Genomic DNA, 18,281 nt, shown 5'->3' with positions numbered 1-18,281 from the left:
CAGACTGATGGACCTGACCTCAAAGAGAAATCCTCCCCCAGACGCTGAGTGATTATTACAACCCTGTTTGAAATGACCGTGGAGAGAATAAACAGAGATGACAAAACCGTCCAATCTGGGCTCTGCCTGCACATTTCTCAAATATTTTCCTACTCGACTCGACCACCACTTGGAGTTGCCTTTCTCAGGGCGCAGCCTCGCGACTCTACTTGCACATCTTAAATCTTAAATGGATCCTTCGCACACCGACAGCCTCCACTGGCAATTAACAGCAGTTTGTATTCTATATTTGCTCATAGAATCCAAAGACGTGATAGCTGAACTGGTGTCTTTAAATTGCCTTGGCAGTGTTTCTTCATGAATTTTAATGATTATGAAGCAAAACAAGTGAACATATGAAAACCGGATTTGTTTGATTTAATGCAACTGCACTGAAAGCAATTCTTTAACTTAAAATGTTCCCACAATTCTCCAATCCTGACCATCAAACTTGTCAAATACTCCGTAAGCAAAGAAGATAACAACCCAAGTAACAAAAGACACTGTGCAGTGTTTTCTACATATTTTTTCAAATAGGTAAGATATTATTTTATTTTTTTAATATTTGTCATTGAGAGTGCAGTTGTAAGAGTTGTTGCATGTCATCATTGACAACACATCCTGAACTCCAGAGAGTCCCTTCTGATATCTTTAATGTTTTTTATGTGGAAGATGCTCTAAAATCTGGGTTCATGCTGACAAAAATAACAAGAAATAAGCTCACGGGTAATTCAGGAGTGGAGTTAAAATGTTAAGCAGAAGACTGTATATATATATATATATATATATATATATATATATTTGTATGTGGATGCAGCAGAAATTCGAGACTGTCCACAGTGCTGAATATCAATAATACAGTTTATCGACATTACCTTCAAACAGAAGCCACCACAGACCTGGATCAGCTTCCTGTTGCTGCTCCTCAGAGTCCCCCAGCTTATTTTTCTTCGGAAGTACGAAATTTATGAGGTTTCCTGGTTTGAAATTGAGCGGCTGTCTGATTTAAAGTGACGTTTAGGACGAGCGCCCCCACCCTTTAGTGGTGAAGACAAGAATTGCAGGCAGGCCGGCGACTTTATTAAAGTGAGAGTGAAGATTCACCCTCATGCACAAATAAAAACAAAAATTGCCTAATTTTACACATGACAAAAATGAAAACAAAATCGAAAAGGAAATGCATAGGAAAAAACAGCATTTTACCAATATTTTAAATCATGTTTTAGGGAGGGGGTTTCTGTTTAATTAAAGAGGGGCTAAGCCCCCCCTAGCTCTGCCATAGTTCGCACCTTGCTCTTCCCTCATGGCGAGCATATCCCTGGTTTGAGTCCACGTTGGTCTTTGGCATGTCCTCTCCCTTTATGCAGTTGATGCTAATCGGCAACTCTAAAATTGGCTCTATCGTTCTGAAGTTGCATGAAGATGAATTACTAATATGCACATTTCATTGTGATTTCCACAGTGTTGAAACACAAAACACACTTAAATATAAGAGAAAGAAGAAATGACAACACAAAGACAACTATCTTTCAAACGTGTTTTTGTTTTACATTTTTTTTATTGATAATACTGAATATTTAGTCCTTCGCCAGGACTTACACAAAGCATCAAACACATGCACAGTCCTCTATTCACACAAAAGGTACCCATTTCTCATTTCTCCTCTCCGAAAAGGATAAAATCGCTCTCGCTCTCACGTTACTCCAGCGCGGAGAAGAGGACCTTCTCAACTCGACACTACAGCTAAAGACATCGTAAACAATGACAGCGAAAAACACAGACAGGTATAATAATAACACTGAAAAAATACAAAGTAATGGAAACAGGAAAGAGTTTACTTTTAAATTATGCCTTTAATAATCCATCATATATATATTTGTTTTGTTAATGTAGCTTGAGGTGTATAAAACAGCACTGTAAACTTTGAGTAACTTGCTTTCTAGGACAGCGATAAAGCTTTCATTAATAACTGGAAGGAGCAGTAAAGACCAGTCAAAGCTAACATTGAGCGCGTGAAGATCTTTTTACTCAAGAAGTGAACCGTCTGCGAGAATATACCAGCAAATCAAACTGCTGTTTGCATTTACGATCAACAGATCACAGACACAAAGACACGGAAATAACGTACCACGAGCTCTTTTTGTTGCTTCCACAACATAAAATCTGCAAAACGATTCCTTTGTAATCCTCTCACGTCCATGTTTTCTTTGTTTGTTTTCCTCTCTCTGCAAGGACTATTTTATCTGTGATGACAGCAAAAAAAATGAAAAATAAATTGTTTGCGTCTGTGAATATGGATCACCAAAAGCACTGAAAATAGGCAAAATCTGCACCTGAGGTGGCTCTGTCGATAGCAACTCTCACGTCAGAGTATTCAGGCTCTTGTCTTTACTGGAACTTATCCTCACAAAGTGCAAATCTAGTCCTAACGTAGTAAATAATGATCAAGTAACAACAGAAATATATGCATAGGTACTGTACAGCTACATAACAAGAAAGAAAGTGGGGTGAAGATCTGAAGGGGAAAGGAAGGGAGGCAGGAATCTGATAGGACATATCTGATTGGGCTTCGAGGTTTGAATTTAGAGCGATCGTCTTCACGCAGCATAGACTGGTCCAGTGAGGCCCGCGACGGCCACAGGCTCCCTGTGAAATCGCCACAAATAAAACGATTTCCACTGGGCGAAATCAGGACAGATCATCAGCCACGCCAGATCAATCGTGGTCGCTCACTTTTTTTCTTTTTCTTTTTCTTATACAGTTAAACACATTTGTGGGCGTGCGACGTCACACCGGTGGCAGAACGGCTCCCAGCAGAGAAAATGAGAAAGACATAAACTGAGAAAAAGAGGAAGAATTAAAAAAAATAATAATAATTTTAAAAAAAGGCAACCTGGAATTTGGCTTTGGAATCAAATGGAGAATGAGGTAATAAAAGTAGGAACACGATGGGCCGGGAAGAATCGCCTTGAGCGTTTGGGACTGATTGGGAGAGAGCAGAGCTTTGTTGGGGCGAGACGAGCTCCGTCTCACTGAGGATTTATGTCCTCCTGACGCCAGCCTCAGGAGGAATTTACATCATCACTTGACCAGTCTATGTCTCGCGATGCTATTTAACGCCGTGTCTGAAAACAACCTCTGCGCTCACGAATCACGAACAGGGCGAGAGGCTGAAGGCTGTTTTCAGGCCTGCAGGTAATTTCAGTCGTATTAACTTTGACCTTTTTTTTTTTTGTTGTTGTTTGTAATTATCAAAATCCCTTTTTGCCTGATGACGCTTTCTGAAAATTTCTAATAATTTGTTTACATTAATCTCCGTCAGACTGTGCAGTGGGCGGGCCGCGCGTGCGACGTCACTAAGGGTCCTCGGCGTCCAGGAACTCCTTCTTGGGGGTCGCGACGCCGCGGTACCAGGAGCACGAGCCGTCGGCCCGCTTCACGCAGGCGTAGTGGTTGGCCTGGCGCCCGTACACCTGCTTCTCGATCATCAGGTCCGTCCACAGGCACTCCTTGGGAGCCGAGATCTCGCAGGGCAGAGAGGGACAGCACACGATCTGCAGGGACACACCAGTCAAGGTTTGGATTGTCTAAAGAATGAGAAAACTTTCCTCGTTTGTAAAACCTTCCCTTCGATCTCCAGATTACGTCACGAACCCTTGATGACCTGCAGGCTTTCGCTAGTGACTGCGGTTAAATTCACCTGTCTAAAGCAGTGGTGTCCAACATAAGACTGAAAACCGCTCCGTAAGAGGTTCTAAACTGGCCCAAACCACATAGCAAATTATAAATATACAAAAAAAAAAAGTTGTGGTTTTTTTTTTTGTTTTTTTTTTTTTTACAAATTTCGTCAGTATAGCAGACAAAGCACAACAACACTGAGACATCGGTGAGATTTTGTGAAAATATAGATATTTTCATTAAATATACTCTGTGCCGCAAAGAAGAAAAACGGTGTTATGGCACTATTTTACCGGGCCAACCACCCGACTCAAGATGAAATTCGGCTGCATGTGGTTGTTTGACACTCCTGATCTAAAGGCTTGATGTAACGTAATCTAAATTGAGAAGTGATTGTCCATTCAGGATTATATGAACAATGAAAAACCCGAGATAGGCTCCAGCTCCCTGCAGTGGTACGTTGGATAAAACACGTACAAGTGATGGATTGATAATTCAAACCATATCTAAAGTCACTGTCCTGTTGTTTCTAGTTGGGGGTTCATGTTCCATCTCGTTTCATCTGATATGTTAGGATCCGAACTGAATGAGTAACAGCTGCCTTTTTTTTTTTTTTTTTTTTAATGTTTTTCCTCTCTTTATTGGAGATAAACCACCACGAACTGCTGCCTTACCTTGCAGTCACAGCCCATCTGGTAGCGCTGGCTGAGGCTCTTCTTCTGGGTGGTGCTCAAGGAGTCCCAGGGCATGATGTAATCGCACAGGGTCACATGCATCTGCCCGCCGGCCTCGGCCTTGCCTGAAGCGAGAGCGATACACGGCTTCAGCATGAAAAATCTGCAAAATCTCAGACAAAACGAGATGCGGGAAAACATGTGGACGTTCCCACTGGACAAGAGGTCAGACAAAATGTACATCAGATAAGCACGTCACAAGTAGAACCGATTAAATCTATTACGCTGCAGACTTGGTGCCTGCAGGCGTCAACACAAACCAGCTGCCCTTAACGAAAATAACTTGTATTTCTGTTTCACGCACGAGCGCCACTAGTCAAAACAAGGCGATATTTCAGGTTGAGTGTACAAGATCTGCTGAGGCTGCGCCCTGCACGCTCTGCTATCTGTCTGCGGAGCAGCTCCTGACATGTCCAAGCCTTCACACCGTGTCCTCGCAGGAGGGACTGACTCACATCTCAGCGCAGTCCTTCCAGCGCTTAACCCTTCCACACTGAGGAGAAAGGATGAATCATTGTAAAAGATGCCCCGCTCGACAGAAAGTTAACTCTCTTTCCCACAGCTCCAGCCCAGGAAAGAAAGGGGGGGGGGGGGGGGGGGGGGGGGGGGGGTCAGGAGAGGAAACGCTGGCTTCAGCAGTTCCTCCTCGTACAACTCTATGTAATTAGGCGGCGAGTGCTTGTGCGTGCATCTTTGCCTGTGATGGGGAAACCAGAGCATGAATGACATCATGAGCCTCGCTGTGCCGCGTCTCACTGGGATGTCTTTACTTATGCCGCTACTGCCATATTTCACTGACGGGACGCAATGTAGCCAACCAAGGAAAGGTCCAGAAAGCAAAATTTAAAACATAAAAAATTTGAAAACAGGTCGCAGCAAACAGAACTGAAGCAGCAGGAGCAGAGATCGCAATGTCTGAGTAACGTCTGAGGGCCTGGAGAAAATCAGAGACATAGACGGTTCCAGAACAGCTGCTGCTGGACTAGAATTGATATTATATGAAAAATAACACACTATCTCGAGTTTTCTAGAAAGTTAAATGATAGTATTTTATGCTATTTTGAATTAGCTGAAAGTTTCATTTGAGTGAAAACATTTCGAATGCTTGTTTGGTAAAAGTGTTTTTCCTGCAGTTGAAAACAGCTTCCTGCTGTAGCTGGAAATAATACTGAGACCAGTGAGTTCGAAATGAGCAAAGTAGGGGTCAGACAGGTAAACAGAAGGCTGAGTTGTGTTACTCTACAACTCAATGAGGGCGAGAAGTGATCATTTTGTGACGCTACACGTTACAATTACCACGTTAACGCTAAACCAATTCCTCTTTTTTTTATTATTAAAATATGATGTGATGCGGTAATAAATGTATACATTTCCCTCCCAGAATTATACCATTACATTGATTTTAAGTTCACTAAAGCACAAAACATATCAGAATGAAAAGACAGACAAGGTCACTCCCAGTCTCCACAGGGTTTAGTCATCAGCATATAATTACACATAATAACATAAACAGTTCCTCCTCCACGATGCAAAATTGCCCACTGGTGTTTTTACAATGTAATGTTAGTCTGGCTCGGTGTTTACACCTGCACGTCTCTACCTGATTAACTCTTCCTGGATGTTTCAGTCTCTGTGTTTATCTTCTTTCACTATTTTTTTTTTTTTTTTTAAACAATAAATCTGTTCATTTCCTGAAAACTGAACTCACAGATGTGTCACATGTAAAAAAAAAAAAAAGCACCAGTATGTTTAAAAGAACTTTTTTTTTTCTTCCTTTCCACAATAACTGGATGAAACTACAGCTTCAGTATCGTGGGATACCATTTGTTATTTAGGAGATGTGCATTTTGTTCCAGATAGAAATGAGTGAATGGCGATTATGATCTTAAATAGAGTTACGCGACAACATATTCAAGATTGTTGCCGTGTCTTTGGTGTCCGTTTACACGACGCTCTGACTCCGTGTCCGTGTAAACGGGGGAAAACACAACTTTTATAGAAAGCTGCAGCCGCACATGCGCACCGTGGCCCTAATAAATACTTCTTCTGCACATGCGCGAGTACATGGACAATGACAACGATGGCGACTTTCAGAAACGACGTCGCGCACATGGACAGAAAATGAAACCCGTCAGTGGCAAGAACAGCAGGTGAAAGGGCTCAAAACTGACCAAGCCCACTTTAATTACAAGTTTTACACAAACCTGAGATCAAATACTCCTTCTTGCCGGTGGTATCCAGGGTAACGCCACAGACGGCTGATACCGGAGCAGTAAAGACAGACTCGATGTCCTGATTAGGACCCTTGAACATCTGGAACCAACATGAACAGTGTGTGAATGTCTGCTCCTCAAACCCTCCTGACTGAAACCTTAAACAGGTAAATAGTCTTACCTTGATCTGTTTGACCTTATACTGGATCCTCTTGATGGGGTTCCCATAGATATCATTCCCAGAATCCACCTCTCTTTCTCTCACCACCTTCGCTCGAATCACTGGTAGAAACACAGAAACATTTTTATTTTTTTAAATCTCTAAATCTGTTGACAAAGGCACGGAGTTCAATCTGCAATGGCACAAAAACAGGTCACGCTTCTGTTTTCTGAGAAGTTTGAGAAAACATTGAAATATTAACATTAAGATGGAAAAACACTGGATCTCTTAAAATGTGATTGGTTCAAAAATATCAAAAGAAAATAAATACCGTGGAGACTGTTTTTGGCCATTTAAATGGTGACAAACAACATAACTAAATTTTCCTAGGAACACAAGGTTTAATGCTTTTACCAATCATGAGAAATAAAGTATATCGGAAACAGATCAAATAAATGGAATTAGTGCTGCTGGCGATTAAACTCGGCTCATTTTCCTGTCAGTGTAAAAATCACTTTGACTGTCCCGAGGGATTCACGTGAAAGCTTCAGCACACAAAACGTTTGGAGGATTTCATAAACTATCTCAAAAGAGCATTTCAGAAATGAATTTCTAAGGGCTTGAAATAGAAAACAATGACAGTGATCAAATTCAAGAGCTCTGAATGGGAAAGAAAATGACGCAATCGTGCAAAAAGCGGCAGGTCTTCTCTGAGTCACTTCCAACGATAACGCTGAAGGCCAGAGCTGAAGAGTTTCAGAAATAAAAAGGTTTTTATGTCGATTTAGGATTTTATATCCATTTACGTTCAGCTCTTTGTTTCAGCTGTGGTTGTTTTTAAAATGATCCATATATAAAGTTGAGTTGAGTTAGAAGCAAACACATGTTGAATAATCAAAATATTATCGAACACAGATATTTTTTACACGACAGAATTTAAGTGTGTCGTTATTGTTGTGTCTTGTGGGTCAGTTTACGCGACAACGGTGATTTGAGCCATTGAAAACGCAACTTTTTGAAAACGGCTCCCAAGGCTTTCCAGAACCGCTCCGACCCCGACTCTGTGGAAATCTGGTTAACGCAACTTTTTGCGTGGTAGTTTTTCCCGGAATAGCAATCCAACTTGGTCGTCTGTCCTTGCGAATGTCTGCGTCCCCCACATTGTTAATGTTTATTGCGTATTGTTCTCTGCTGCTTGTGTGTGTGTGTGTGTGTGAGTGTGCGCGCTTTCATTACAAAAAACAAACAGCAGCACCTACTAGTGGCCCAACATGAAAGTTACATCATTTTCGGCATTTCTCTGTAAGCGGACATCGTTTTCAAAACACACATACGGACCAACAATACAAGCTTTATTGTTCAAACCACAACCAGAGAATCCTCACAGGGTCAAGCGTTAAGCTGACAGAGTAGGGCTTGGTGAGCAGGCTCGTTTCTGACCGTGTGTGTGTGTGTGTGTGTGTTGGACTTTTAATGGCCTGACTGACTTCAAGCTTGAGCTATGCTTACAGCATTTATTCTGAACGGAAAATATGAGCAACCGTGGAGGAGAAGATATAAAATAAGCAGGAATAGAAGACACATAGATAAACACGCAGGGGAGTGGGCTGCTGTGGCTTTAACACAGTTTACGGCTTGGAACAGACACAAATATGAGCGATGGCGGCTCCCAGAGTGAGATATCGCTCTTCTCTTGCTCCTCTCAAATGAACAGTCTTCTGAACATCTGCACGAAGCCGATTTTAAAGATTAGTGGAAGACGCTTTTGAATGAAAAGTTGAGCTCAGTACGTTACGAGTTTGTTGTTTTAGTGCACATGGTTGTCAGAGGAGTCTCTCTGCAGACTGCCACAGCGGTGTAGAATAAAAGAAGTCAGAACTTTTTTTTTTTTTTTTTTTTTTTAAAAATTGCACAAAACAAATCACTCCATCGATCTGAATTTCTTATTCAATGTGATGTCACAAATCAATTTTCATTCTCTGGTTGATTCAAACTTCAATCAATAATAGATCTGCAGCTGATAAAAGGTGTTTTCACTTTTAAAGGATGGCCCCTTCCGTCTGTCTTCTGTGTTCGTCCCACGTGTCACTTTTAGAGCTTAAGTAGCAAATGGAGCAACACTACTGACGATGTACTGCTCAAGCGTGAAAGCAAGCGTGGATCCAAGCATATTCACAATATTTGTCTGACGTGGACATCAGGACAAGGAAGCTTCAGTGCACTAGATTGCTCCTGTCGTCTGATGAGTAGCCGCTCTTCATTATAAAAACGCCTGAAGTGAATGACACAGTGACCACTGCCTCTCTTTGGTCTCCATTCTAGAATTCTCCCAATTCTTCACAAGAGCTTTACTTATCTGCTTATTTTTTTCCCCCGTCTGGTTCAAATGAACGACCCATCCATACCGTTACAGAAAATTGATTACAGGTAAAGAGAGCTGTGAGGTGAGGGGGAAAACCGCTCCCGATAAATATCCCATTCACGTTCTAGTGCACAGCACATGCACACCATGGTCAACTATAACAGGTGTGAAAGTGACCTGTGAACTAAAGTCTGCTTGATTTTTATTCGTGCTTCACTTACCAACGCTCAGCATGTGTTTTTAGTTATTATGCTGTTCTGTTTTTAGCCAACGTTTATTGGTTTACCGCTAAAATACTCCTACATGGACAGAGAACATCCCTACAGCTGTCAGTGGTATAAACCTGCTCGCATTGTTGCATCAATATCTTATCTGTCGTTTTTCAGCTTTTTGGTGCCGACGTAACTTCTACCAAATAGTAATCGTCTTTAACGCGCTTGAAACTGGCATGAAGACGATGGAGCACGTTAAAATTGCTTGGAGTTCATCGGTCTGCAGACGGAGACCGTCGACTTAATCTGACAAACACAGTGAGCAGCACTGACCATAAACAGAGCTAGAAAAGAAATAAAAGAAACCAGACAATCCGGCACTAAAGTTTGGATTTTGTCTTTTTCCACAATGGACACTACTCTCTTTTTCATCGTTGCTCAACAAGCGAGTACAGCTTTAGAACTGCTTTCCCAGGGCTGTTATGATCGTCTCATCTCTCAACGTCAACATGAATGTCAGATTCACCTTGAGGTTTTTAAACCAACAATAAAACACTTGGTTGCAGCTCCCATTTTGTCCCCAACACAGCTTGACCAAGGAGTCAAAAAACTGATTTAAGCTACGAGACTGATAAAGAGCTGGAATTTAAGAGCACGATTTAAATCTTTCAGATGAAGATACGTTACGTCATATTTGTTTTCTTCTCATCTTTTAAAACGGTTTATCAGTGTTAAGAAACGTCTGCACAGGGTCATCACTGTCTGTCAGAGGCAGAGTGTCTTCCAAACTCCAGTGCTTTCACTGAACTCTGACGCTTATGCAAATGTGAAGCAGCAGCCAGCTAGAGTGTGTAGTAATGTGTACACACACACACACAGACACACACACACACACACACACACACACACACACACACACACACACTGAGCCGTATACCTGGCTGGCTCTCGCTAATGCATTCTTCACAGTTTTTCCGCTCTCATTTCCTGACATTCTGAGCCACAGACTAATGAGCAAAGAATCAGCAGCAGGACACAACACCAAGGGGAAATTACCCTGTTATTCACAATAGATTGCCATTACAGGAGCGCATCTGTCTGTACCTCGGTGCTGCAGACATATTTACCCCCCCCCCCCTCCTGCAATAAAACCAGAGCAAATCATCCTGTGCAGTCTAAACAGCGTGTTGCGGAGGCGGCAGACAACACAGCATGACGCTAAAACAGCACGGCTACCAGGAGCCTGCAGGCGGCTGCGTTTCACCGCAGGTTGATCTTGAAGTCATCGGATCAGCAGGAGTCAATCAGCAGCCAGCAGACAGGACCCCCCCCCCCCCTTAAACCACCAGCTGACCCACATTTCGAATGCTCCCCCAGCATCCCGGCCAGGACGACGCTTAATGACTTATACATGCATATCAGTAGCACTACGCAATGTTTTCCATGCACACCCCATATGAACACACACACACACCACATCCTAAGTGCCCCCCCCCATTCATTCCACCGCATGACTATCCATTTCTTTGTTCATTCTCCAGTGACCATCAAATCATTCCCGACTTTCATGGTGTGGTTTGTTCCTCTTCAGACGTACGTGGGCCTTCTCTTCAACCTGTCATTTCAACTGAGAGAAAAAAAGCATCCCTCAGACACAATTCAACCACCACCTGTCACTTCTGCCAACATCTGTATGAAGAAGACATTTTGTGTGAGTTAAAGATAATGTCAACAAACATCACGTACAACAGTGAAAAGACGAGGAAGAGCCACTCATGAGGTGAAGAGGAGATGAATTTTATGCCAAATAAAAAAAAAACAATTTAAATAAACCGTACGAGTCCCTGTGTTCAACAACAAAGGACCAGATGTCTTGAAAAGTTTTATTCTTACGTCACTATGTACATACTAGAAATCCATAAACCAGGTTTTTTCTCCTCAATAATAACATTTATAAAGTCATCAGATCTGATTATTGGGTTATTGGTTATTTTTCATGAAATCCATGTTTCTGAGGCCCCGTTTACACGACAACGACAAGTGTATCCGCAAAACCTTCTTTACTTTTGGGGGGTCCGTTTATACGGCACCAGTTTGCGGATGCACTGTATCCGCAAAAGTTTTTAATCCGGCTCCCAAGGTGGAAAGATTCTTTCACAGCGCAAATCCCTCCTGCGGAGACTGATGGAGGCTACAGAGCCTGTTACTGCGCATGCACATCTCTCCCCCTCCCTCCTGCTCATCCAGTCGTAAACAAACATGGCGGCCGCATAGTGGTACGACCCGCGGTCTATATTCTAGTTTTATCGTCCAGATCAGTCGTTTAATAGTTGAGACTCACCCCTGATATCATCCGATGCATCATCAGTCTATACGGATGTCAGGTTCTCTCCATTTTCCTCACGTTTATAGTGTTTTGTTCTCTGCACACGTCTGTGTAGTTCCATAACAAAATCAAGCAACAGCGCCCTCCAGTGGCCCGGCATACTAACTACATCGTTGTCTCTGTGTCCGCTGCTGCAGTGTAAACGCCCCCACTTTTTTTTAGGGGTTGTCACGTGAAACGTTGTCGTGTAAACGGGGCCTAAGATGTCACAGTACATTAACATGACATCATGGGTTAAGTTGCTTCTGAGTGAGATGCATGATTAATGATTATGGATTACATGTTTAGAACATACATGTCAAAAGATGAAGGGAAATGTCTATAACAGAGAGCCAAATGTCAATGTTAGAGCTATTGCTCATGTAATGAGGTTACCAGACAGTTTGTATGCAAAGATAACAGTTAAGTTACTTAGTTTTCTCACAAAGTTACACTACAAATTATACGTTGAAGAACTAGATGATGTTAAGTGCCCCTCCTTCTGCTCATCTGTCTTACTGTAGGATATTTTTCCAATCACAATTGACTAAAGTGGCTGACTAAAAAAGTAGTAATTCTTTTCAATATATTTATACATTTGTCTCTCGTCACTTTTTTGAATATCTAATTGTATCTAACCAACAGCTCTAAAGAGAATAACAGACACACACCAAAAAACAAAGATAGAATGAATAAAAAACAGCCTCACAACTGATCTGGCCATTTCAGATGGCTGCTTATCAAAAAGGAATCAAATGGATCAACCAACTCTTACAGGACTTACTCAATTTGGCCTTAAATAACTTTTCCATGTGATAACTTGCTGATAATTCTGAACTTATTTACTTAAAGCTGATTAAAAGATTATTTTATATATATATATAAATAAATAAATAAATAACTCAGTTCATCGAATACATGCCTTTTAAAAAAGGTGCACTATGTAAAATAAAGTAATTCCACAAGTGTGAGTCACAGCAGTGCATTTTCACTGCAAATATTTAGAATTTTCTAAAAAGTTTTTAAAGTTTGATTTTAAGTTGGTGAATTCCTGGACCCCTGTCTATTATTTCTTATTGGACTGAGAACAGGCTAGGGCCTCCTGTTTACACTGCAAGGTTTCAAGTCAAAACGCATCATTTTTGCGTTTTCGTTTCAGAAAAGTTTAACGTTCACACCACAACTAGTTTTGCGTTTTCACTTGAAAAAGTTGAGTCTCGTTAACAGGGCCCAATTCATGGGAGCAGATTTTGTTCCAGGGGAAGTAAATATGCATTTCTTTCCATGAATGAAGATATATATATACACACACACACAGACATTGTTGTCAACTCTACGACCTTCCTGCAGGGTGACTCTGATATGCCAGACGGCCAACTGTCCGACTGGGCAGGGCTACAGGGAAGTTCCCCTTTGTGGGTAAACCGATTTATATGAAAAGAGGATGTTTGTCTTTGTACAAGGATGTTGCATGTGCAGATTGTGTGGTAGGCGCATGACGCCGCGCCATTTTTATGTCTTGTGGTCTGACCTGGAGCGTCACCCCGCAAGAAAAACCCAAGGTGACACACACATACTGCTGGCTCAGACCCGGACAGTATATTTATCAACAGGCGGCCGAGTACCAGAGTGACATTCCGTCCCTACCAAACAAATATCCATTGTCAGACCACATAACTCTCGACAATGTCACTTTGTTGTCACCCACATCCACATTCGAGAAGACTTCATTGTCACTCTCTGCTCCTTGTATGCCCATGAAATCCCCTTCAATCATGTTTCTTATGTCTCCAGCCTAAACAGGCCTTATCTGGGTGTTTCTCCAAGCAGGTTGGGGTTATTTTAGGTGCAGGTTTCACACTCAGATCTGCACTGAAACTATGGCCGGACAATGATTGTGGTCAGTGTGTGTGTTTAGTGCCACTGTCTCTGCCACTGTCCTACGGTCTTTGTGAGCGCTGACAGAAGTGTTATTGACTCGTGTGATGTTTAAACATACAAACAAACGTGAGCACACCCGGACACCTCTCCTTCGAGACATCCTGTCTCAAAAGACAACCAGCTCAGCGAGAGATTTGAGTCACACCTGGCAATAGAGCTGTCAATGCACAATTCCAAATTACACAGACGCACATATCCAGTCTTTCCTGTGCAAGTAGAAATGTGTGCGAAGGTTGTCAAAAGCACGAAGAAAACTAAAAATACAGCCACAACATTCTCATCCATACCAAGCATATTTTCACTTGCACCGTGATTTTTATTGCTTTCCCTCCCACAACGCACCCTGAACTGTCAGCCAGATGTCATCTGTAGCCAGTGTGCGCAAGTCGACCAAGCAGGTCAGCCGGCCCTTCAGTTAGTTGTCTATTTGAACTGTGAGAGTGTGTGTGTGTCCTTGCTCTGCACCGGAGACAAGTTGGGAAAACCCCAGAAACATTCCTGTAATTCCTCCCAGCACCACCCCGTGCAGGAAGAAAGTGGACAGGAATGGAAATTTGAAGAAATGTGTGGAGGAAAGCTCGTGGCGTGACATATTCTGTGGTTAAGATTCAATCCCCCTCCTCCACCACACCTCGAGCTCAAAAACCTCTCCTCACTTTCTCCATCCCTTGTCCCCCTCTCAGCCAGCTCCCTCCATGTCTCTTTTCCCTCTCTGGTGCCACGTTGCCCTGCCAAAGCCGGAGCCACCGAGGGTGAGAGCCTGATGGTAAACACAAACTCAGCCCGAGAGCCGGGGAGGCGTGTTTAGTTTAGTAGGGTTTCCAATCAATGACCAATACTGTGGAGGTCCATCATCTAGCTCTTAATCAATCTAAAGCGCCTTTACACTTCTATAGCAGGCATTATTTATTTGCAAAATAGTTAAACATGTCCCTATTAGTGCAGCGATGCAGAAGATCAATGTGTCTGAAACAAACAAGAGAAGAAAGTCCCAGAGATGTCCACCTACCTCACCTCACTGGATCCTGTCAGTGACAGTTTCAGGTCCCTTCACTTATTTACAGACTGGGATGGGATCATTTTTAAATAATAAAATGAATCTCACGGGGACTTTATGTAAGAATTTGTGATTATTTGTCCTCAGGAACCCTGTTGTATTCATCTATTCTATTTGTGGTAATCTAAGACTTCCATAGTTGTCAACATGACATGGCAAAAATAAAAATAAACAAACAAATAAATATATGACATGGGGCTGTGCGTTTGTGTGCAAACTGCCTGGGCCATGGCCTTGAAGAGCAACACCTCCTTCCTCCAGCCGCTCCAGCCGTTCAACTCAGCCCATTCAAGCCGCGTCTGAGGCGTGCAGGGCGGCTGCAGAGCGCCGCTGTCCGGAGGCTGGTGCAGCACGGGTAAACAACAACAAACACAACAACAGCAGCAGCAGCAGCAGCTGTACTCACCTACGTCGGCGTTGCAGAAAGCCTGTTGCGGGTGAACCGGAGCGCAGCTGCACGCCTCCGCGAGCTCCTCCGCCCGCCACAGCAGCAGCAGCGCGAGCGTGCACAGGATGCCGTTAACAGAAAACGGCATTTTGGTAGACGCGGTGGACACGGTGTGGGTTTGTTTTGCTTTTTTTCTCACTGTCTCTGTTGGTCTGCCTCTCGGTGGCAGTGAGCTACGCAGATACGTCGCGGCGGAGGTCCACGTCCCTCCCCTCTCCGCTGGGTGACGGAGCTTTTTAAACCGATACGGACGTCAAGAGCAGCGGCCGATACAGCTCCGGTGTTCCCGGTCAGTTGAGGTGGTGAGGTCGGTGTGCTGTCTGTCCGCTGTCAGCAGCTGGATGTCTGGATGTTCGTCTGTCTGTAGGTCTGTCTGACTGACTGTCTGTTTGTCTGTACGGACTGTTTTGTTTCGGGGATCGAGGCGGTTTTATAAAGCGACTCCGGGCGACTCCTCCCCCCGGCGGCAGAACGTTGACCGACAGGGGGCGCTGCAACCCCCGGGCTGCCGGAGCTCTCCGGCTCAACTGTCCCGACAAAATCTACACATTTAATACGCAAATCTGAAACACCGCTGAAACTGTCAAAGCAAGAATTTTAAATAAACAATCCCACCACACATTTTTCACGAAGATAAGTCAAAAACAAGAAAGAAAAATGGAAGTTAGGGACATTTAAAACAAAGTCAGTTATGCGAGTTAAAGTTTCATTTAGGGGCCCAAGAAGCAAATGAATAGATTGAATATATAGGTGAAGTTAGGATCCAGTGCGTAAGCTTGTAAAAAGTAAATATTGTGTAAAATGAACGTAATATGAAGTACATTCATATCATTAATATGTGGTGGAGATAATGAAATCAAAATATCTCTATTTACATATAAAAACACAATCTGAGGAACTTATTAAAAATGTCAGATGTATTATATACTACCAGACGAAGAAGAAGAAGAAGAAGAAGAAGATTTCATTTAATTTGGCCCAAACACTATAAAAACATATAGAATAGACTAGAATAGAAAAGAATAGAATACGAAATACTTTATTCTTAATTGTTTATATTAAATTAGTGCTTAATAGACAAATATTCTTTAAGATAGATATTGTTTAAAAAGAACATCACAATATGAGGACTAAATACATTCTTACCATTATAATACGATAGTCTGACAATAGAATGAAATGTTGATAAAAACACAATTTAAGAAACACATTTAAAATGCCAGATATATTATATACCACCCAAACAGAAGCAACAATAGCGATGATAAAATAGTAAGATTCCATTTCATTTGGGGTCAACTTAGAAAAAACCTTTCAATTTGACTTTGTTGGATTATTTCCTTGTTGAAACACTGATTCTTATTCCACTGAAACGCCTGCTTGTTTTTCTTTCCCAGTGGAGCCACATTTATATGGCACATGCATTAGTGGGTTGAGCTGATGTGGACTGCACCCATTAAATGAAACTTCCCAAACGCTCTCTGCCACAGGCCGCTGTTCTTTGCTGATTCCTCTTGTTTGCTATATTGGATGATTGAAGTCTGCAGAAACGAGGCATTTAGGCAATTTAACAGTTTATTCATTGAACAAACAGAAGCCTCAGTAGCGTGAGGGAGAACCATAAACAGCCACAGCAGCCTCCCACCTCGTCCTTATTGTGGTTCGGCCACGTCACACGGAGTGGGATGCTGTGGGATGACATCCCATTCTTCAAACGGCATTTGTCGTAAGTCAGCCACGTGGTTGTGTGGGTCAGTCCAGAACAAACAGTACGCCCAGGCTCATCCCACAGGTGCTCAATGGAATTGAGGTCAGGGCAACTGGAAGGCCATGTGTACCAGAATATCAAAAACAGGAGCCAAAAGCAAAGAAGAGCTGTGGATCCCAAATAGTCAACTCTTCTGCTCATCCCACAAATGCATGTTCTTAACAAATGTGGCACAATATTTCCAAAAAGGATCGTTTCGGTGAAGACAACAGACTTATTCTTATTTTTCTCTGCTTAGAATAAAAATGCAACCATTAAGATCCATTTTGGAGTTTATTTTAATGCTGACTTTATGGAGTCAGTATTTCAAAACAACACAACTAAATGCAATTTAGATATAATAAAAATCATCTGTACGTTTAAAACAGACCAAAATAACATTGTTTTACAACATATAGTTAAAAGAAGAAAAAAAATGTCGCGATCTCGTTGTCTCATTCCAATCACCGCATGGTACTAAGGCCCAGAACAAGAATAAACTGATGTTGCTCCTCACCTTGCATCTGTAATAAACTGAGATTAAACGTATTAAATGTACAATATACTGTCTATTTTTTCCCCCAAAGGAATAACAAAGCTAAGGTTAAGTTTATTTAAATGAAGACAACATAAAATTCCAATATGAATTTAACTGTCTGCAGTTTGTGTACTTAAAGAAATCCTGGGGAATTATTCTGTGGGTTCAGTCCATTTCAACCAGTGGATTATATGTTGGTATGAAAAGGTTGAAAATATACCAGATATTCCTATTTGTTTTGGCCTGAATAAAAAAACCTTCCTTGTGAAATCAATATTAATCTTTGTAAATATGGGGGCTTCTTCTTCTTCTTCTTCTGGGTTTAATAACAGTTTGCATTAATGAAATTGCAATACCGCCATCTGCTGGTTTTATCCATCTACATCGTTTCCAACCGCTCTCGTCCAGTGACAATGTCACTTTAACAATTATTTACACCTGATAGGAATTCTAAATATTGGAATACATTTAAGGTGAGAATATCAAATGTATAGACGTTGATACATTAAACCTATTTTGTGGTCAGAATTCTTTCATATCCTTATTGGAGAAGAGATTAGTCAACAACATGGGTCTCTCTGGGAGGCAGCATGATTATTTTTTTATTTGTAGTGTAGTGTAGTGTAAATGATTCAAGTTGCTCCACATTTGTTTCTATACTACAGAAATTCATTAATTTCTGCACTATCAGTAAAACCTTTACAAAGCCAAACCCAAAACGTGATAAATGCAAAGCAGCCAAAACAAGAACTTTGAAATCACAAAAGAAAACACCACCACAAAAAAC

The 18,281-nt window shown here is 41.9% G+C and overlaps 1 protein-coding gene across 2 annotated transcripts; it reads right to left on the bottom strand.

Moving 5' to 3' along the window:
• Positions 1-1,569: 1,569 nt before the first annotated feature.
• On the bottom strand, positions 1,570-15,641 carry timp2a (TIMP metallopeptidase inhibitor 2a). Of its 2 annotated transcripts, XM_080470443.1 has the most exons (6): positions 15,168-15,624; positions 6,846-6,946; positions 6,656-6,764; positions 4,392-4,516; positions 3,347-3,593; positions 1,570-2,282 (listed from the first exon to the last, which is right to left on the bottom strand). In XM_080470443.1, the coding sequence occupies exons 1-5, from the start codon at positions 15,295-15,297 to the stop codon at positions 3,396-3,398; spliced, it is 663 nt and encodes a 220-aa protein (XP_080326569.1). In that variant the 5' UTR covers positions 15,298-15,624; the 3' UTR covers positions 1,570-2,282; positions 3,347-3,395. The 2 variants fall into 2 exon arrangements, with proteins under 2 accessions (XP_080326569.1, XP_080326568.1); XM_080470442.1 differs by lacking the exon at positions 1,570-2,282 and having other exon boundaries at positions 3,215-3,593; positions 15,168-15,641.
• Between the last annotated feature and the right edge of the window lie 2,640 nt (positions 15,642-18,281).

The sequence above is a fragment of the Lipophrys pholis genome (genome assembly GCF_963383615.2).
Source record: "Lipophrys pholis genome assembly, chromosome: 1".
Taxonomy (NCBI): domain Eukaryota; kingdom Metazoa; phylum Chordata; class Actinopteri; order Blenniiformes; family Blenniidae; genus Lipophrys; species Lipophrys pholis.
Note: the sequence above shows the minus strand (reverse complement) of the source record. Positions and strands in the feature narration are given on the sequence as shown.

What these genes read in the sequence shown, in the direction of transcription:
- timp2a (XM_080470442.1), bottom strand. Translation starts at nt 15,297, where the DNA reads ATGCCGTTTTCTGTTAACGGCATCCTGTGCACGCTCGCGCTGCTGCTG. An exon ending in TTTCTGCAACGCCGACGTAG is followed by an intron (nt 6,947 to 15,167) that starts GTGAGTACAGCT and finishes TGTTTCTACCAG; the next exon opens with TGATTCGAGCGAAGGTGGTG. An exon ending in GAAGGAGTATTTGATCTCAG is followed by an intron (nt 4,517 to 6,655) that starts GTTTGTGTAAAA and finishes CTCTCGCTTCAG; the next exon opens with GCAAGGCCGAGGCCGGCGGG.